General features: G+C 49.3%; 1 protein-coding gene across 9 annotated transcripts in view; it reads right to left on the bottom strand.

The window, feature by feature from the left end:
• SIL1 (SIL1 nucleotide exchange factor) overlaps positions 1 to 14,381 on the bottom strand; it is a 101,800-nt gene that overhangs the window by 44,896 nt on the left and 42,523 nt on the right. For all 9 annotated transcript variants that reach the window (XM_075164064.1, XM_075164061.1, XM_075164060.1 and 6 more), the window contains one exon: positions 1,027 to 1,147. In XM_075164064.1, coding sequence (XP_075020165.1) covers positions 1,027 to 1,147 — 121 coding nt within the window. The remainder of the gene's footprint in view (positions 1 to 1,026; positions 1,148 to 14,381) is intronic.

The raw sequence follows: 14,381 nt of genomic DNA, 5'->3' as shown, positions 1-14,381 counted from the left end.
AATCAAAAAAGGCTCTGTAATCTGCACAGCAACCCAAAATCTCAAGTCTTAACACAATAAAAATAGCTGATTAATTTATGCCTCTGAATTTCATGTAGCAATACAGAAAAGTAGGAAATGTTGCAGAAGAAAAACAAAAAAGCACCACGGTGCCACTAAATCATTGCTAAGGACTTGCAAGCTTTAACATGGAGATTTACAGCTGAAGTTCTGATGATCATCGTACACAAAGTTAGGGCAAGGGTAAATCCAAGCAGAAATTACACAGAAATGCTAAAAACCATGTTGTGTTGCTCTTTACGCCTATCTTACTGGTTCAGAGAGTGTTTATCTGGGCCACAAACACTCTTGCACAGAAAAAAGGAAAGCCAACTGTTGAGGCATCATGAGGCTAACGAGCCTCTCCGTGCTCTAACAGGAGTAACGGGGGGAGCGAGGGAAGCAGTGGTAAATCCCACGTGCTTTAGGAAAGAAAGTTCCCCATAGGAACTAAACCTGTCTTTGTTAGGAGGGTGCCAAGGGAAAAGTCAGCACCAGTGAAACTTTTAAAACAAATTTTAAAATGTGGGTACAGGGAAAGCTGTGTGATCTAAGGAGAACGTCGGCAATAACTGATGTGTAAATGAATGCTGCAAGCCTGCTGACTGCTCCAAGTTAAAAACAATCTTATCTGCTTCAGGTCAACACATAAAAAGCCCCTCACAACTGCTCTGATGGTTTAAGTAGTTTCAGATTGATTGCTGCAGATGTTTCCAAGGACTAAATGTCATTCAAAGAAGCCACATTGCAAATTCAGTTTCGGTGTCATGGCATGAGAAGCCTCAAAGATGCAGATATACTCAGGGCACTTCTACCGCCATCCCGAAGGGATCGCAGAGGACGGGGCTCAGTTTTCACTGCTGAACCCTTAAACCAGCGATTAAGCCTCAGGAAGAGACAGCAATTGAGCGCACCAGGGAACCTGGCCTCTAATGAAAGACATGAATCCCGCAGCCCACCCACCCCTGATGCTTTGCATCACTGTACCTTTTTCTTCGTCTCTCTTCTCTCGTGTCACTTTTTCCATTTTCGCTATCTGGGAGCTTGGCTTCTCTGTCTCCCGTCTGCAGATTTAATCGTACGTGTGACCCTACAGGAACGGCTTGACCTACAAACAGAAGTCGGACTGTTTTAGAGCACGTGCATTATTTCAGCTTGGCGCAGGAAGGGCGAGCTGAAGGCGCACACTCCCACCCGAGAAGGAAGATATGAAAGCCTCGTCCCGCACGGTGAACAGGAGCAAGCTACCCGCCGCCGACCACTCTCCCCTCCAGCAATGCCCCTTTGACCCAAGTGCCATTTTAACCTCGCAGAGATGCCACCCTGACCCACCGAACGCGTCCCCGGGCAGCCGGGCCGGCTCTGTGCCGCAGGGGAGGAGGGACCCCCAGCAGAGCAGAGCATCGCCTCCCTCCTCCCTCCCGGGCCAATTCCTAAGAGCACACTAAAACTCCACATCAGGAGCGGATTTGGAGACTATTTGGAGAAAGGGGAATTGTTGCTGATTGGGGTAGACAGCATAAAATACAGCTGCCAAAGTGAAATCAAAGCATGCTGCAGAGTACAGCCAGGTACGCTGAATATCAAGTGTACTGAGGCGAGGCTGCGTTGGTTTGGAAATACTGTGTTAAAAGGAATATATGATCACTACTATCTGCCAACAAAAATATACGGACTACATTAAGCTTGGGTTTTAAATGCAGAAAAGATGGGAAATTCAGAGTGTTTTTTCTTGGTCACAATTCACCACAAGCATGCCACGATGGCCTGCCTGTCGCAGAGGGATGGAGAGGTGGCAATATTTCATTGCTTCTTGATGTCGCTTCCTCTTCTTTTAATGCTAGAAATCTGCCTGCTTGGGAGAGAGGGGTCGCAGCTGAGTGAATACGGAGATCTTAGCTGCACGCGGAGGGACAGACAGACACACAGCTGCTCATGCTCCTCTCTCTCGATGAGGTTTCCCTACTCAGCCTTTCCCTTATCTGTTTCCTTTTACCTAAAAAGACGCCTAGGATAAAATACCACAGCATGTAGAAGACAGGTAGCATCTCCTACCAAACAGAAGCGAAGACAAGGATAATTATTTCGTACAATACATACATGTTCTCAAAGACAAAATCCTCCAGTCTAGGGAACAACTGGATTGATCCCCCTTCTTCAAGACCAAAGAGACATTTCACTGATCAAAGGACCTGGTGCTTCCTACAAAAGACTGGGATGTTTGTCACAATTCAGAGAAAAACATTTCAAAGCCCAAAGCCATCCAGCAGGTATAAACACGTTCAGAAAAACCAGGAAAATCCATTTTGGAGGATTTCCTGTTAAAACAGCGTGCATTTCTGATAGCTCCTCTTTCTCTCCACCATACCCTGTCCATAGGAAGTCGCATTGGTCAGATATGCGAGGGGACAGACCTGGTTACCTTTCCATCTTAAACTATGCAAGGACAGGCTAGATATGCCTCCTCCACACTGGGCACGCTTTCCACCGACAGACCCAACCCTTTTCCTGCTCCTTTACTTGTGACACACAGGAGCTTTAATCTATATGTCTACCTAGAATCATAGAATCATTAAGGTTGGAAAAGACCTCTAAGATCATCGTGTCCAACCGTCAACCCAACACACCATGCCCACTACACCATGTCCCTAAGGGCCTCATCTACACGTCTTTTAAATACCTCCAGGGATGGTGACTCCACCACTTCCCTAGGCAGCCTGTTCCAAGGCCTGACCACTCTTTCAGTAAAGAAATTTCTCCTAATGTTCAATCTAAACCTCCCTTGGCGCAACTTGAGGCCATTTCCTCTTGTCCTATCGTTGTTACTTGGGAGAAGAGACCAACACCCACCTCGCTACAACCTCCTTTCAGGTAGTTGCAGAGCGCGATGAGGTCTCCCCTCAGCCTCCTCTTCTCCAGGCTAAACAACCCCAGTTCCCTCAGCCGCTCCCCATCAGACTTGTGCTCCAGGCCCTTCACCAGCTTCGTTGCCCTCCTCTGGACACTCCAGCACCTCCATGTCCTTCTTGTAGTGAGGGGCCCAAAACTGAACACAGGATTCGAGGTGCGGCCTCACCAGTGCCCAGTACAGGGGCACGATCACCTCCCTGCTCCTGCTGGCCACACCAGTTCTGATACAGGCCAGGATGCCGTTGGCTCCTTCTAGAGGAGCATCTTCCCGCTTTCAAAAGATGAGCTTTGCAGGAATTCGCTGCGATAGCAGAGCTGTCCCCCTCGCAGGCGATGCAGGCAATGCAGCCGGGACATGCTGGTCAAAGAGGAGTTTGCAGGATCTCCACAAAAAGGACAACACCGCATCTCCTCTCCCTGTTTCAGGAGACACCGAGGCAGGGGGCTGCCAGCAAGGAAAAAAAAAACATTATAAAGCGGTATTGCGTGCTGAACATACAGGCGCATGAGGATGTCCTCCTCCTCCACGGCACGAAGACCACTCAGGGGAGAAAGCGAGGGGCGAGCTGGGTCCTTCCCTTCCCAAAGCCAGCGGCTCTCCTCGCCGGGCCAGAAGCACTGGGACAGCCCAGGTTACAACCACAGCACTCACTGGAGCAAGTCCTGAATTGTCAAGCGCAGCCAGAAATAAATGTCCCCGTTAGAAGAGTACGGCATATTCTGGCTGTCGTGCTCCTGGTGCATCTGGCCACATGAGTTCACTTGGTTGCCGGGGAGAGGAACGAGGCCGATGGCTTTGCTCAAAAGAAACATCAAAAGGGAAAGCAAGGCAACCCTCCAGAAGGGCTGAGCGACTCCCGTGTGACCGGTCCTCCCAGTTTCTATTTTCAGCAAGCGGTAAATAAAAGAAAATGCGAACCCCGGCAGGCACAAGCTCACAAACCCAGCGCAACCGAATTAAGGAGGTTGCCACCAGAGAAGACACAAACCTTTCCTGCTTCTGCTTCTTCGCGCTTTCCTAAACGAGATTTGACCGAGACCATCCAAACCCCAGAGCAGAAATCCCAGCCCTGATGTATTTAAGCCGCTTTCATTGCTACAGGGATTTCTTCTTGCCACTGTGCACAGCAGCGCAGGTTCATGCCACAGCAGGACAAACATGCTGCTTTATTGAATAAACCAAGAAAGGCGTCTCTGTTTTCAGCAAAAAGATTGGCGTAGTCACTTAAAATACTCCAGATGTTTGAGACAGGCTGAGGTCCTCAGTCTTGTTTAGTTTGGGGTATTTTGAAGTATTATTCATAAAGTGTGTTTGAAGGTGGGTTGACTTGAATAATGTGATTAAAATTACTGATTTAAATGAGCAAGCTGGAAATCCTGAATTTTAATCATGTTTCAATATGTGGCTTCTAGACATTTCCCTTAAAAATAGTCAATTCTCTTTGAATCCTATAATTTGATACTATTCAACAACTGGGAGCACGCACCGGAGCGATACATATGTAAGCAATTACACAGCTTCACATGCTGTTGATACAGAATCACACTCTTAATAGCTTTTTTTCCTAGAGGAATTAATTTTTTACTTATTGTTTGTATTAAGTTGCATTTGGGAAATGAAACTCAATTAAAAAATAGAAAAACAAGTTTATATTTAAGCAATTTTCTGACCTTTTTTCTCCTTGACACCTTAGAAAAATAAAAGATGTCTATCCAACCAGGTATACATTGCATATCTGCATTACTGAATGAAGGTGAACGGTCTCACTTTCCAGAGACCTCCAAATCCTACGGCCGCTAGATCTCATCCTGTCCTGCTCCTTATAAAGGGAAAGAAGAGTTTCCATTCTAATTAATTTCCCAACTCCAAATCATCTACCCAGTGAGTAGAAACAGCTACGAAAACCCCTCCGTGAACCCGCAGAAAAGGCTATAGCTGTCGAAGCAGAAAGCCGGCAAACTCCTTCCCCCACAACTGGTTTGTATTCTTTACCACTTAAAATCCAAATACTTGGAATTTTTTAAACCACAGTTGAAATTATTTAAATACATCCTACTTCATGAACTTGGGTTGATGGATCTAGGAGAAAGCCACGGGGTTTAAGCAGACCACCCAGCGTCCCCAACGGGGAGGTGCTGCCCGCCTGCCCCTCAATCACTCAGCCCTTCACCTCGCAGCCAAAAAGATAGCATCCAACCGGTCAAATACTTCCAGAGGATAACAAACCCTTGCCACTGCAGGAATGGCAAGGTATTTATTGGGAATAAATGTCAAAGCAAAGCGACTGTTTATTTTCCAAGCTGATCCCGTGGCAACGTGCTGCTATGACGATGTTATTCCTGTTCTCGATCTATTCCCTTTATCTATTGGCACTGCGGCTGCAGAAGCATCAGGACAGGCTTTGCTCTCCTGCACGGGCTGGAGCACAACCGCTTTCTGACTTAGACCGCTCTCTGGACAAACCGTCGCCGTGCCTGGGAGCTGCCACGCATCCAAGCCTAAAAACACGTGGTCTTTTGGAGGTCTTCCCGGTGCATTAGCATTCATCTTATTTGGATGTGTTCAGTCTGTCCTGAAAGTTGCTTAAAGTGACGCCGAGGAAGAATTTAATTTATAGCCCTATTCTTTTAATCTTGGTCAGCCAGATTTTTTCAGACATCCGTTTATTTCTTCTTATAATATATTAGACGGAGTAACAGCACCGGAGTCAGCTTCAAGGCAGCAACTCACTTGCAGAGGTTCTGCTGACATTTATAAACTGATCCTATTTCTCTCTTGTGTTTTATGTTATCAGCTAAACCTGTCAACTTAAATTATTGCCTTGTAACCAAATCACAGTTATCTGTTATTCTGTTATGTGTACGTTTCTGAAGCTCTATACCTATATCAAGCTTTGCAGAGGTTGAAAACAAAACGATAAATAAATAAACAAATGAAAAACAGAACACGCTTTCACCACGCTCACAACTAAGGCAAGAATCAGGCGCGTTATATACAGCACAACTAAAAGCAGAGGGCTGGTGTGCTGAATATGCATCACGCAGTAATATCCAAGTAACCCCATCTCTCCTTTTCTAGACCAACCAAATGACCAACTGTGTTTCCTCACTAAATGAGAAAGGTCTCATCCTGCTCAGCTCCTTTCCAGTACACGATTCCATTTAGTGCTGGCCACATGTGGTTTTGCATCTCTGCACAGCCCTCATCTCTGCTGAGCCCCAACTCACTACACAGCAACAGACAGGCATTAAAAATAACCGGGGAAGTTTTACATCATACATAGACATGCAAATCTCATACCGAGATCATGCAATAACTCACTATGCTCCTGGCAGCGACCTCTCCATCCCCTACCCACCCCTTGGACCTCCGAGCTGCCACCCGTCGACCTGCCCAGCAAGAGAAGCCCAAGGGGGACGTGAGACTCTCCCCCTCCTGAAACACCTTCTGGCACTACTTCGTCCCCTACGGCAGAGAAGTGTTCCCCTGGGAAGGCTTCTGCAAGCAGACAAAAGGGTGATCCAGCTCGCTGAGGCAGATCCCCTGGTTTCTCCCCAAGTAGTGTCCTCGTTTGCCATTGGAAAAAAAAAAAAAAAAAAAATCTATTAACGGTGTGAACACAAACCCCAGTTATGAGTCAATAACTGGCTCTGCAGTTCTCAGAAATCACCTTGGTATCCGAGCAAGCATCAGATAGCATCTACCTTTCTTTACTCTTCGTTTCTCTTGGCACAGGGGAGTGAGGGAAAGGGACTTTCTTTCTAATACAGGCAACAAAAGAATCTGCGAATCAATACGTGAATGTTCCCAGCAAAACAAACCGGCAGTGCTGCAATATTAATAATAATAAGGCTGCACAAGACTGACAGAGCATCCACCAAAGTTATCTGATGGCACCGTACCTACTCCTTTAATAAAGTAATGATTGAAAAAAACAAACCACAAGGAGACAAATCCCAGGAAGCAGCAGAGCTCCCTCCTGCCGCATCGCTGGCACCACCGGCTCCAGGAGCCGCCAGTGCCGCGGGTGGGTCAGTGGGAGAGGCTAGGGCATCACGCGCTGGTCACGCGTGGGGGGACACAACTGCCCTGGCACTCGCCCAGGCTGCCGGCCCCTGCCGCCGGCTCTGCGGGGGGAGAGGACGGGATCGCACACGAGCGGGGTGCTCTGGCTGCACGAAGATGCCGCCCGTTTCTCAGGCTGAATGCCGGGCTCAGAGGAAAACAGACGAGCCAGCCCTGCTCTGGTGGGGCTCGGCGCGTGCTCTGACTCCGGGCTCTCCAGTTAGCGCTGTCGAGCAAGGAAGCAGCAAAGCCTGGCTGCTTTTTTTTTTCTTCTATAAGGGTGAGTCATACCACTCCTTGGATTGCTTGTTATTTCAAAACAGAACATTTTTACATACAAAAGGAAGGGAAGATGTGTAGAAGACACAGGTCAAGAAGAGATGGATTACTGATGGGAAAAGGAAGCCCAGAGCCTGAATCTCATTTTGCTGCTTCCTGCCCCTTCTTCACTCATCTACAGCCTTCTGTATTAGTGCGCTTTCTGGTGCTCACCGCTCCTCCCAATAAAGTGCCACCGGAAAAGGTCATTAATATGCTATATATCACCTCTTCCAGATAGTTAGCGGGGAGATTTAAGAGCATCGGGCCTGGAAGCTCCCCCCAGAAGCCACCCCAGCATCCCCCGGCATTCCCCACCATACCTCGCCCGCAGCACCGGCGGTGAGACAGCTCAGACACCTGCGCCCACATTTCAGGTAGAAACTCCTGTGACGCTGGATGAAATGCTTTACAAAGCCACTCCATGGCATCTCTTATTTCCATTAGTTCTGCACTTCTGCTAGGAAACCACAGTTGCCTGTTGATCACAGCACATCCTTGGAGAAGCACCCTCCTGGTCATTGCCTGGTGCTCCCGGATTTCTCAGATCCGCACCATCAGTGACAGCAGGGGCTCTAATTACCTACTGTAATTAATTACAGAGAAAACTTCTTTATAATCATTGTATGTTTGCCATGTTCATGAACTTAAGCACGTGCTTGCGGCATCTGTAGGGGACGGGATGCTGGATGAACCCCTGCCCTCATCCCATCGTGCCGCTTCTCCCAGGGGCTGAAGGCAGCCGCGCTGCCTCTGCCTGCGAACGGGAAGTCCTGGTGGTGTCAGGCTGCTTTTATCACCGTTATTTTGTCTTATCATTGTACCTCGATACGGACAGAGATCCTGCTGTGCAGAGGGCCGACAAGGATAAAGAGATGTCCTTCCCTTCCTGGGATTACGGAGGAAACCAGGAGAGAGGAGTTTTGTCCTTACAGCACCAGCAAACAACTCAAGCTGCTGTTTTCCTCTGCCTCCCCGAGCGCGCAGACAAATACTGAGCAGGAAGGGCCGGATCCCCAAGCCACAGGTATTTAGCTCTCAGCAGCAACTCGCACCAGTGTCTTCCAGAAACACCTGAATGTGATGAATTGTTGAGAGACTGAACGAACAGTTAAAAAAACCTCAACAAAATCAAGGATGTTTCACGTAAGACACTTTAGTTGGTTAGTTTATCTGACAAATCTTTTATATAATACTCCAAGCTATGCTAATAAATATCCTCCAATTTGACCTGTCAAAATGGTGATGTCTAAATACGACATCTTCTCCAACACCGATTTTGCTCCATGCTGCAGCCGAGCAGGGACACCTGAAACGCTTTCAAGCTCGCTGAGGGTGAATCTGTCCCCAGTTCAACGCCCAGCGCTGCTGCTGGCAGCAAAGCCGCCCCCGGGAAAACCCCAGAATCGCTGCACTGATACATCCCAACACACAGTGCCACCGTCTCCGCTCTTGCTCTTACGTGTCTCAAAGAAGCAGCACTGCTTTCCGCTGGACTTGAACCCTACTCAAACAGGGTGCAGAAAAAGGGCCATTTCCATTCCAGTTTCTCATTTAGCAAGAGAGAAGCTACTTACTGGTTCTTGCTGGGCTACTGTTTTCCCATGGCTAATGCCAGAGAGATCGCTGTGTGGACTCAGGTTCTCAGGGCTCCGCACAACCAGGATTACAGGGAGACACGTGCCCACAGTAAACCTTGGGAGAACTTTCTTTCTTGCATCCTATGATTTTCAGTGCCAACCCCTTGCTTGCTGCAGTAATGACCGTGTCTTTAAACACCATCCATCAGGCCCACAGCTCAAACATTTGTTTATCTGAAAAGGGTTTTAGAGCCACTCCTTTGTCCTAGCGCTCAGAGGTCTTCTCTGTAATTTGTTTCCCTCGGCAGATATAATGAAAACGTTTTTAAAATGATGCCAGAATCAAATCCCTCCTTCCACAATTCAATCCGCAGCTAGCGGAGAACAAAGCGTCGCAAGGAAGGGGCTTTCCAGTAAGTAATACTTGGTTAGACATGCGAAAGCATCAGTTAAATTTGGACACTCGGCTGGACGATGGCTTACGACTGCCAGTTTACACCGATCCAGCGCTCTGCCACGGCACCGGTATTCACGTCTTCTCAATTGATCAGCGAGCGCCGGGGGCCGTGAGCCCGGTTATTCAAACCGGCGGCACCCCATGCTCCGGGCTCCGGCTCTGCCGCCTCTTGCCTGCGCTTGGCTCCGCTCGGGCAGCGGGAGCGCGGAAGGGGAGGGCGAGGCAGGCGCACCCGGCGGTGCCAGGCGACGGACGCTGTCAGAGCGGCTCCGTTTAACTCACGCCTACCATCGCCGGCGGCCAAAAAGATTATTCTGCAGGTAGCCCAGCCTCGTGCAGGGGCACGCACAGAGCCGAGCTAGCTGCCTGCCTAAAAACCCATCAAACCTCGACCCTCTCATGGCAAGACAACCACCGAGGACGAGAGGGGCGGCTGTCATGCGCAGGGCAGAGCACGTACCTCCCGTGAGGTGGCTGCCGCTTTCCGGGATGCTCTGAGATACGGAAGCGAAGGCGGATGCTAGCGAGGTGCCTGGGGAGGAAGACTCTTAGGGAAGGAGCCACGGGAGGGCTCGGGAGAGGACATATGGTGCCTCTCTGACGGGAGTCGCTGCTGTAGCATCTGTTGATATATCTTCTGCTGCCAATACAGAAAAGCTTCACATGGCAAAGAGCTCCTCGCAACAAGTGGTTCTGCCCTTCCACCTCCCTCTCTGCAAAGGCTTTTCTCTCACTTGCACTGCAACAGCAGAAAATACACAAGGGAAAAAATAATAGCGGGGAAGGAGGAGGAAGGGTTGCCCTTTTGTAAAATTGGCAAAAACACGTGTTTTCCCTTTATAAGCAAACCCTTATCTCCAGTTTCAAGCCAGTCATTTCTTATGCATTACCACACACCCCTGGTTACAGCATGATGCATGTGCTTAGTAATTCAATACGAAGCACTTAATTTATTTTCTCTTTTGATATTGGGCTCGATCCTGTGAACTGTAGCAGTTTAGAGACTTTAAACCCACAAAGGTCTGGGCAGCAGAAGAAAAGTGGAGATCGAAGGTGTCCAGCCACACTCTGATTATTTCAGCTATCAAACGGCATGGTGGGCTGCACAGACACTGCACTGACCTTTGTCTCACCATGTCGCCAAGTCAACATCCAAGAGAAACGTTACTTACAAAAGCCAATTTTAATCCCTCTCTGGCTCACTAAGTTATTTATCCCCGAGCCTAAACTACTTCATAATGTCACTGCAACCTATTAAATAATTGTCATCCCACAGGTGTATCTGTTATACTAGAAAGCCCATCTGGGATGCTGAAGGCTTATCTATGTTCAGAGAAGATCAATGCAGAACGTAGGCAGAGAAGGACGAGGGGGATGACCAGGAGAATTGAGAACCTGACAAAATGAACTGAGGATGATATTTATTCTGTCGAATTTTAGGCATCTAATATCTTTCCGAGCCAGGCACCATGGGCTCCTTTACTATGACAGAGATTAGCACCTCAGAACATCATCAACCACAGCTGTCTTCCACATCTGTCACCCCCAGAGAGCCTCTCTTCCTCTCTCCAGCGACTGCTGAGGTGGCCACCACAGATGAAATTAAAGGCAGAGAAAACCACCCTCCAAAGAATCCAGCAACACGGAGGCATGGAAAGGACAGAACTGATCTCTGGGGAGGGATAATCCGTCAGGACCAACACCAGGGTGAGAACCAGGAGGTGTAAGCTGGCCATGGTTAATGTGCAGTTGGTAACGAGGAGCTGAAGCCTAAGATAGTGCTACAGGAGCAAAAAGGGGCAAAAAAAAGAAACTATTTTCAAGGGGAAGGCTAGGAAGCTCGAGAAGGGGTCTTCAGGACAAGATCTCAGCGATCTCTGTTCCCGTCCTCAGCTTCTGTGTTTATAAGTCAATCAAGGCTGAAACTGAAAAGATAAACATGTTCAACAGAGGAAACCCAAAATCCTTCTCCAGCTATCACCGGGAGCGTTCAGGACATGCTGTACTGCTGGCAAGGTGTGCAGCTTATTGACTTGGATTGCATCTCTACTCACCGCGTGTCAGCTGGCTCATCGCACGCCTTCACACCAGCGGTCGCAGTAAGATCCCGGCACCAACGTTTCCCCAAGCCTAGAGCATCCCCCAGAGCCAAGAGAGCCCAGGTCCGCAGACGGTTGGACATTTCCCCAGTTCAACACCGAAAGGTGCCTGATCCGAACCACCTGGCTGCAAGACTAGCAGAACGTATTGAATCATAGAATCATAGAATCATAGAATCATTAAGGTTGGAAAAGACCTCTAAGATCATCGTGTCCAACCGTCAACCCAACACACCATGCCCACTACACCATGTCCCTAAGGGCCTCATCTACACGTCTTTTAAATACCTCCAGGGATGGTGACTCCACCACTTCCCTGGGCAGCCTGTTCCAAGGCCTGACCACTCTTTCAGTAAAGAAATTTCTCCTAATGTCCAATCTAAACCTCCCTTGGCGCAACTTGAGGCCATTTCCTCTCGTCCTATCGCTAGTTACTTGGCAGAAGAGACCAACACCCACCTCGCTACAACCTCCTTTCAGGTAGTTGTAGAGCGCGATGAGGTCTCCCCTCAGCCTCCTCTTCTCCAGGCTAAACACCCCCAGTTCCCTCAGCCGCTCGCCATCAGACTTGTGCTCCAGGCCCTTCACCAGCTTCGTTGCCCTCCTCTGGACACGCTCCAGCACCTCCATGTCCTTCTTGTAGTGAGGGGCCAAAACTGAACACAGGATTCGAGGTGCGGCCTCACCAGTGCCGAGTACAGGGGCACGATCACCTCCCTACTCCTGCTGGCCACACTATTTCTGATACAGGCCAGGATGCCGTTGGCCTTCTTGGCCACCTGGGCACACTGCTGGCTCATGTTCATCCGGCTGTCAACCAGCACCCCCAGGTCCTTTTCCTCTGGGCAGCTTCCCCAAGCCTGTAGCGTTGCCTGGGGTTGTGGTGGCCCAAGTGCAGGACCCGGCACTTGGCCTTGTTGAACCTCATACATTGGCCTCAGCCCATCGATCCAGCCTGTCCAGGTCCCTCTGCAGAGCCTTCCTACCCTCCAGCAGATCAACACTCCCGCCCAGCTTGCTGTCATCTGCAAACTGACTGAGGGAGCACTCGATCCCCTCGTCCAGATCATTGATAAAGATATTGAACAGGACCGGCCCCAGCACTGAGCCCTGGGGAACACCGCTCGTGACCGGCCGCCAACTGGATTTAACTCCGTTGACCACAACTCTCTGGGCTCGGCCGTCCAGCCAGTTTTTTACCCAGCGAAGAGTGCACCCGTCTAGGCCATGAGCCGCCAGCTTCTCCAGGAGAATGCTGTGGGAGACAGTGTCAAAGGCCTTACTGAAGTCCAGGTAGACCACATCCACTGCCTTTCCCTCATCCACGAGGCGGGTCACCTGGTCATAGAAGGAGATCAGGTTGGTCAAGCAGGACCTGCCTTCCATGAACCCGTGCTGGCTGGGCCTGATCCCCTGGTTGTCCCGGACATGGCTTGTGAGCGCCCTCAAAACCAACCGCTCCATGATCTTCCCCGGCACCGAGGTCAGGCTGACCAGCCTGTAGTTCCCCGGATCCTCCTTCCAGCCCTTCTTATAGATCGGCGTCACATTGGCGAGCCTCCAGTCGTCCGGGACTTCCCCAGTTAACCAGGACTGCTGGTAAATGATGGAGAGTGGCTTGGCAAGCTCCTCCGCCAGCTCCCTCAGTACCCTCGGGTGGATCCCATCCGGCCCCATAGACTTGTGAGCATCCAGGTGGCGTAGCAGGTCATGAACTTCATCCTCTTGAATTATGGGGGGTTTATCCTGCTCGTCGTCCTTGTCTTCCAGCTCAGGGGGCTGAGTACCCTGAGGATAACCACTCTGACTACTAAAGACTGAGGCAAAGAAGGCGTTGAGTACCTCAGCCTTTTCCTCATCCTTGGTGGCAACGTTCCCCCCCGCATCCAATAGAGGATGGAGATTCTCCTTGGCTCTCCTTTTGTCATTAACATACTTATAAAAGCATTTTTTGTTGTCTCTCACGACAGTGGCCAGGTTGAGTTCTAGCTGGGCTTTTGCCTTTCTAATTTCCTCTCTGCACGACCTAACGCGTGGACTTGGACAAACTCATCTGCCAGCTACGCTGCCACAGTGAGAACGAATTGGAATAATAAAAGCTGGAATAAGAAGATGCCTTGGAGAGAGCATTGGTATAGTGCTTTCCTCAGCTTCAATTTAAAACCTCGTTTCTATAGCTAATGCAGTCATAGGGAACATTAGCCTAATTTTTGTCAAGAGAACTTGTCAACACTGCAGTATTTAAGATAGACGCTAAGGACTTGTTTTATATTGCAGATAGATCACTAAGAAAGAAAGTAGTTGTGCCACACTTGGTTCACAGGAAAATAAATTGACATTCTCCCCGGGCCTAATCAGGGGATGCTGTTTTATCACACCGCGCATGCCAGCAGCCTCACATTTTATCAGTGCACGCACTGCAGCTGAGATCGGATCCAAATCCACCATGGGGTTAGATACAGGAACCCACGGGAGGTGCTGTAGATGGGCCATCGCTGGAGATGGGTGCCCAGGGACGCAGAGCCTGTCATGTCCCTTCCACAGATACTCGCTAAAACATTTGGCCCAACTCCTGAAGGATTGGGTCCTTCTACTGATGGTGTTCACCAGTTAAGTCACAACCCGTGGACTACGATTTCAGGACTAAGGGGAGAAAACTGGTGGTAGAAGTAGAGGATTGGCTTGGCCTCCTCAGGGGTTCAAGTAGGAGGTCAAAATCGGACTTGCCTAGCCTGATTTTCAGAGACGCTCACATACAAGTCAGCAGAAAGCGAAGAAAAGAAAGCATCTTTAGAAAAAAAACATTTGCACGATCCTGCTCCCATCATACCCCGCTTTAAAGAATTAAAACATTCCCAGGAGCCCGCGTGCGTTAATGCTGGCACGGCTTCAAGCTTCCCACATGCCAGCCT

The sequence above is a fragment of the Calonectris borealis genome, chromosome 15, assembly GCF_964195595.1.
Source record: "Calonectris borealis chromosome 15, bCalBor7.hap1.2, whole genome shotgun sequence".
NCBI lineage: Eukaryota > Metazoa > Chordata > Aves > Procellariiformes > Procellariidae > Calonectris > Calonectris borealis.
This window is presented reverse-complemented; position numbering and strand designations above follow the sequence as displayed.